The sequence below is a fragment of the Epinephelus moara genome, chromosome 20 (assembly GCF_006386435.1).
Source record: "Epinephelus moara isolate mb chromosome 20, YSFRI_EMoa_1.0, whole genome shotgun sequence".
Lineage (NCBI taxonomy): Eukaryota > Metazoa > Chordata > Actinopteri > Perciformes > Serranidae > Epinephelus > Epinephelus moara.
This window is the reverse complement of record NC_065525.1, coordinates 42,525,857-42,533,223: the sequence shown is the minus strand read 5'-3', so window position 1 is coordinate 42,533,223 and position 7,367 is coordinate 42,525,857. Positions and strand designations below refer to the sequence as shown.

Here is a 7,367-nt window from a genome sequence, read left to right as displayed (position 1 = left end):
GTTTATCTGCCTCTGCCTAGAGGAAAGAGTGACCTCTGCTGGACATTTACTGTGTCCTTCTGCAGCCAGATGTGATTTCATCCCATAGGCAAGGCAGCTTTATCTATTTGTGTTCATACACCAGGGCAATGAAACTGCTTTACAGAGCAATAAAATATAAAACATAATAAAGGATACAAATGTGTAATAAAAGAGTACAGAGAAAAAAGAGCTAAAATTAATTATTAAATGATTTACGATTAAAAAAAAAAAAACACCATTAAAAGTAGCAAGAGTGCAGACAAGAGGTGCAAAGACAAAACGATTATTTTAACTGAACTAAAATGGAGTTTAAAAATAAGTTTGCAGTCATTACAGGGTGGAGTAGGCAGTGTAAAAAAGAAATGTTTTTAGCTTTGAGTTAAAAGTGCTCAGTCAGGCATTACATCCCAGAAGACATTCAGTGAAGCATATACAGTTATAGATAATGTTTTCTTAATCCAAGTTGCTTCTATTTTGAGCCTCAGTAAGATCCAAAGCAATGACTGACGCAACTGATTCATCAGTTACATTGGATACTTACTGTAAAATAATATGCTCAAAGACATTTTGAGTTATTCCAGATTATTAGAGGCCTGCTCTGTTGATCAGACTCAGATTTGCCAAGTAGGTTTTCACATACAAGAATTTGCTTTGATGTATTGGAGCATAACATAAACATGGTAAGGGAAAATGAAATAAAAAAAATAAAATAAAATCAATTATTGCAAAAATCAAGCAACATAAATACAGAGTAAAATAAAATTACAATTAAAATATATATATAAATTTGTACAATATATCCTTGAAAAACTTGGGCAGTGCTATGCTGGCAGTTAAGTGTTGTTACAAGTTGCAACCAAACAAATGAGAAGTTGTACATGAGCTTTAAAAACACCTCACACAACTAACGTTAACTACACATTTCATATTTCCAGTCAGCCAAAAAACGAGGAAACCACTTGTAGCATATATTTAAAAGATTTATTGAATTAAGACCTGCACTAAAAACAACACTCAACTACTCACCTTCCAAACTGTGAAATCCCCCGAAGTTCCCCTCAACCTTTTCCAGTGAACCCCTTTGACAAACAAAAGCAAATTTGCATGTTACAACAAACTGAAAAACAAATGCTAGTGCCAGCTACCTACCTAGCATAAGTTAGCATAGCAGCGTTTACAGCTAAACTTAAAATGTTTCTATCCATACATCGGCTGCAGTCTAGTGAACCAACTACCAATGCTATTAGCTATGTAGCTAATGTAAGCTAGCATTGAATTGAGCCACAATTTAGCATTTGGAACGACGCGGCTAATCGTTAGAGGCTATCGTTAGCTTACTTTAGCTAAACAGCTAACAGCACTGTATAATGCCCAAACTTCAACCTTCAGGCTGTCACAACATACATGTTAATGATAACAGGTGTATGGTAACAGGTGTTACGGACCGTCGCGTTTCCCACTTCTTTTGAATCGAAGTGTGGTGGCTGAATTTTAAGCCCCGCCCCTTCCGAGAGCTGCGCAGAGGCGCATCTTCAAACACCTTGTGAAGGTAACGGTAATGTCAGGTTAGCTAGCGGCTACAGTGTTAGCTATGGGCAGCTTCATGGAAAACGCCTTCCCAGCTGGAGATGAAAGCGACGCCAGCAATGACGACTGGGACATCGGATGTACTTCGGATAAAAAGTCCTCTCGTGTCAAGGTGAGAATGAACTTTTCTCAAAGCGGCTAATGCTACTGGAAGCGCTCACTAGCTAACATTAGCTGCTAACAAACCTTAAGTTAGCTTCAGTTTCTGTTTTATATAGGAGGCTAACACGCAGCTTTATTGCTTGTTTTGTGGCAAAATATAATCAGGAGAACAAACAACAATATGCTGACACAAACTAGTCGGGACCAAGCAGTGTAATTTGGGTACATACATGTAGTTATAGTGACCATGGTAAGAAGGTAACTGGGACATTGCACCAGCTTAACGCTGCTCTGCCGCTCTTTTTCACCTTTCACCATCTGTGTTGGCTCAAAGTAGAGCACAAGTTAAAGTGAATTTAAGAAGAAGCCTCATATTTTATTTAACTTAAATTATACTATGAGCTCTACAAAGTGCTAAATTAAAGGGATAGTTGTGAGGTACTTATCCATAGACAGTAGTGGGGTTTCCATCCAAATGTATCGAAATTTTTGAGCGAATTTTGTGAAAATGCGCAAAAGAAAATGCGAATTTAAGAGAAGAGCAGTAGATGGTCCTTCTCGTGAAAAATAAACAAAATAAAAACACCCCCCTAGAAGAAGAGTGCGCCATGAGATGACGTCATAAAAGAGCGTCTTATGCCCACTGTAAACAACAACACACTCAACTGACACTCAACAACTGACCAACTGATACTCAACAACTGACCAACTGACACTCAACAACTGACCATGGACAGATTCCTGATAAACCTGTCGGTTCTTGGGAGAACTCTGGTTAGCGTTTTGTCTTTTTTATCTAATGAAATAAAGGTATTACAATATGTTTTGTTGTCAGTGGATTTAAAACTACCAGTAAGGGGGTGATCACACAGAAATGAGACACTAGGGACGCTTCAAAGACGCTTGAAACGCTGGAAGCGCTTATTCAATGCGCGGTAGCTACTGGCGTCTGACGCTTAAAAAAGTTGAAAATATTTTAACTTTTCAGCGTCGATGCGCAAAAGAAGCGTCTACAAAAACGCGTGTCTAAAAAGACGCCAGGAAAACGCCTGTCTAAAAAGACGCTTGAACGCCGGTCAGACGCGCCGTATCATAGGAAAACAATGGTTTTACTGGCGTTGCTGAGTGTTTTAGAGTTTGTATTTCAAGCAGTTTGCCGTTTTATCCATTCATTCAGCGATCTGCGAATCACAAATGGGACTACTAGCATGCTGGTCGCTAACTTAAGTCAGTCACCCTTTCATCCTCTAACGTTATACTATTGTTACCTTACCTGAGCTGTTGATCGAAGAGTTGATAGATGTAACCAGAGATCTTTGGCCCAGAATTTTGTCCATTAGCTCAAAATACCTGAAGTTGGTTTTAGCTTTCCCTCCCTCACCGCTGGTAGCCATCCGACGCCTCTCAGCCATGTAGCGTTGTTTCAAACTCTTCCACTTGCTTCTTAGTATTTGCCATTGTTTGTCAAAGCCTTTATCCATCATTTGCTTCTGTAGCTCTTGATACATGGTCGCGTTTCTTTGCTGTTTTCCGTCTAGTTTGGTATTAATGTTCGCTTCTTTTATTAATTGAAGACAAATTTCAGTTTCTTCGTTCCCCCCCCCCACACATATCTCACACATTTCGCAATTTTTGAAAATGCGAATAAAAATAGGTGGATGGAAACCCCACTAGTGTGTTACCTACAGGAGATGTCAGTTGACACGCCCACTGTTTGGAGAAGCATGGAAGCTAAGAAATGTTCTACTGTGGATGAAGGCAGCAACAAAACGGATTTTAGCCACCTTAAAAAAACCATTATGAGTTTAATACAAAGAATTATGTCACTGCTTTACCTTGCTGTCAGACAGTGATTTCCAACGAGAAAGTGAAGCCGTTACGTTGCTCTCTTCAAAGCCAGACTCCATTGAGAAAAATAGTGATTTAACATAGCTGAACACAGGAGCTGCTGGTCTACTGCTGCCTTGATCGGTTCTTTTGTTTATGCTTTTGTGTGACTTTGGCACTGAAGAGGGTTAGATTGGATTAACCAAAGTCACACAGTAACACAAATTAATTAACTGATTGAAGCAGCAGTAGACCAGCAGCTCCTGTGTTCAGTGAGCTAAAATTACTGTTTTTGTCAGTGGAGTCTGGTGGCTTTGATGAGCATTGATGGGGAAGTGCAGCCGATTGCAGCTTCCCCACCAGAACGGGCTGTCTGACTGAAAGATAAAGTGGTGAAAATACTTTGGATATAGCATTCCCTAAGTGTGATTTTTTTTTTTTTTTTTACGTGTCTAAAATATGTTTTGTTGTTGACCCCTGTCCACAGCAGCACATTGCTTAGCCTGCTTCTCCAAACTAGGGGCATGCCAACTGACATCTACTGTGTAATACACTGACCATGGATAATTACCTCATAGAACCCCACTTCAAAAAATCCAAACTATCACTTAAACATCTTAACACTAAATAAATGATCCTAATTGTTCAACTTGCTACATCTGGTATCCAGCTATATCTGAACGTGGATGAATCAGAATTTAGAGCCAGCTAAACAATCATAAAATAAACTCCCTACACGGGTTTCCATTCTGTCTGATTTATTTCCATGCTTGTGACTTATTTGCTAAATCTAACGCTGCATCCTAATTCTATTCTGTAACGTTATAGTAATTGTAAATTGATAAATGAACTTCTCGGTATGGGGGAGAGCAATGCACAACAGAAATAGAGGAGCTGATCACAGCCTCACAGCTGGAAGTATGAAAAACTAAATCGTGCAAGTAATGAAACAGCCTCAGGAAGATCTTGGAAAACAAAAAATAAAGTTTTCAATGTAGTAAAATGTCTTGCTTTGTCCTCAGTAAATTCGGCTGTTAATGTTCCACATATGCAGTTAACTAAAGTCTACTTTAGTCTTCTATAGTAACATTTTTAGAGCAAAAATGCCATAAATGATCTACTTTCAGCTTCTCAAATGCATGTATTTACAGCTTTTCATTGTCAGATATGATTGTAATCTGAATATATTTGGGTTTTGGAGTGTTGGACAAAACAAGCAATTTGAAGACATCATCATAATAATAAAATAATTATAATACTTTTTATTTATAGAGTGCTTTTCATAGTACTCAGACACAGTTGACATAAAATAGAATACAGTAAATACACACATTATTCACACATGACGCCATTTTGCTCATTATTACAATATATTTTTGTAATGTTGTATCTCACACATGCAGTTAGTACAGTTTTCACATGGCAAACCTCAACTTGGAGGTGTTTATAGGTTTTTATTTTCTTTCTCTCCTGGAGTGTTTTTTTTTATGAATTAATTTGGATCCTTCGCCACTGTCACAGGATCAGGATGATGATGTACCACATGTACAAGATGATGTGTCGAGGTTGAAAAGAGCCATCAGTAAAGGAGACACTCAGACTGTCGAACAGCTGTTGGACAAAGGCAAGTACTCTCTTCATTTTCTGTGTGACGCTTTAGCACTTCATTTCTTGACTGTGTGGGCACGTGCGATCATTGTTTTTTATCACTAGTATTGCTTTATCTGTAGCAGCTTCATGGTTAGCTTTAAATAGCAATTCAAAGATGTCAGGTCTCACACGAGAACCACTTCTACGAACGAATTTGTTCTTGTGTGGCATGTACCAACTGTTAACGAGAATTTGAGGCATTCGCTAATTTTCTGTGAATTAGAATTTCCTCTTCATCATGTCCCAAATTCACGAGTGATCCAGATCTGTCATGTGAGTCATGAATAGATAGTGTGCCTTCCTTCACAGTAATTTAACCTGACATCTTCATGCTTGAATATGGATGGATATATAACTTAAATGTCAAACCAAATTAACTGAAATAAAAGTATATGTTTTTATATAACTAAGAAAATTTGATTAAATCTTATTTTGTGCATGTGTGTGTGCTGCAGGGCATTAGGCACAGATAAACCTTTTTTTAATATAATAATTTCATTGCCTGACTTAATCTGATCCGTTTGGTGTGGACAGGCATGGACGTGGAGACCAGGCTCGGCTTTGAATGGACTCCTCTGATGTGTGCTGTCAATGTGGCTGATTACGACCTGACCAAACTGCTACTGGACAGAGGAGCCAGTGCCAACTTCAGCAAAGGTCAGACCAATGTGACCAATATGAGATTTTTTCGGGGGAAGAAACATATATTAATATGTAGCCTACAGTATGTGAACATATTTCTCCTCTGTTGTTGTTCAGCACTTGTACATGGAAGATGTGGCAATTGGTCTTCGTGATATTTGTCCTGCCCCTAGTCCACTGTGCTGGACAGATAGTAACAGGGACAAGCGCAGTGTTACACCCAAAGTTAAACATTTTTCAACTCTCAGTGACATGAAAAAGAAACGCCAAACGTGCTTCATCATGCTATTGGCATTTGTAACATAGAGTGAATACTAAGGCTGTCAAAAAAAAATTGAAGTTCGAAATATATTCGAATATATATATTTTTTATAAGTTCAAACCTAAATTTGATAATTCGAATATCATTAATAATTAATCAATACTATTAATAATGTAATAATGCACAAGCCGGGCCAGAGAGGGACGCAGCGACGGAGGGAGAGGCGCCGACGGAGGAGCCCGCTGCGCCAACACCATCCACTGCGCTGTCCGCGATGTGTGACCTGTTCGGGGAGACATACAGGGAGAGTGTTGCACCTGCTGCCTCCCTGCCTACCCTTTTTGAAGAAGAGATGAAACATTACCAGAATGAGACACCACTACGAGCCGACCAACTGAACTACGCACTGAACTATCCAAACATTGCTCAGATCGCGAGGCAGAAGTTGGTCATACCTGGCACTTCAGTGAGGTCAGAACGGGTGTTTTCATCCAAGTTCATATTGCGCCAGCAACAAGCATCTTATTTTTTGTGGGTTTTTTTGTAGGCAAAAAAAAAAATATAAAAAATAATAATAATAAATTTGAATATTATTCGAACTCCACTAAATTAATTTGAGAATAATCAAACTCAATTTCATGGTGCTTTTGACAGCCCTAGTAAATACGTGGCGCTCCCATTGCAAAGAATTAGATAAAATACACTGGCCTAAGGGGGAAAAGTGCTTTTCTTTTTGATGAGTTAAGGTGCAGCTGTCGCTGTAACTGCACGTCACCTTCTTCTGCATCTTTTTGCTGTTTTACAGCACTGGTAGGCGTTCCTCCTCTTCCTTTGGCATTTGAGGGCAGACTGGAAAGTAAAGCAAATATAAAACAAAACCTGAAAAATGAACAATTGTGACAACGTGAAACCAGACCTTAAAAATTGTGTCAGAAAATACAAAACATATCTTAGAGAAGGTAGACAAGTATCACTCCAATGTTTTACAGCTATCAGACACCTTGGCAACAGGTCACTCCAAACTAAAAACTCCAGATGCGGAATTAAACTGAACTGAAGTATAGTTTAAACTTCCCTCCTGGTGCCAGAGATAAAAACAGAAACGACTCAGATACACTCTATTTCAGATTGTCAGTTGATATCATGACAGGCAGGTGTAGGCTGGACTGATTTCTGTGATCCTTCACTCACAGCTCCTCAGGAGAACAAACGAGGGCAGATAGTTTGATTAGGCAACACCACCGCATTTCTGTCTTCCAGGCTTGATATCAAACAG

The 7,367-nt window shown here is 38.9% G+C and overlaps 1 protein-coding gene across 1 annotated transcript in view; it reads left to right on the top strand.

Annotated features, from left to right (window-relative positions):
• The first annotated feature begins 1,592 nt into the window (after positions 1–1,592).
• The window catches only part of asz1 (ankyrin repeat, SAM and basic leucine zipper domain containing 1), a 40,468-nt gene continuing 34,693 nt past the window's right edge, over positions 1,593–7,367 (top strand). Inside the window, exons 1-3 of the mRNA XM_050072973.1 lie at positions 1,593–1,720; positions 5,059–5,161; positions 5,722–5,844. Coding sequence (XP_049928930.1) covers positions 1,613–1,720; positions 5,059–5,161; positions 5,722–5,844 — 334 coding nt within the window. The 5' untranslated portion in view covers positions 1,593–1,612. The remainder of the gene's footprint in view (positions 1,721–5,058; positions 5,162–5,721; positions 5,845–7,367) is intronic.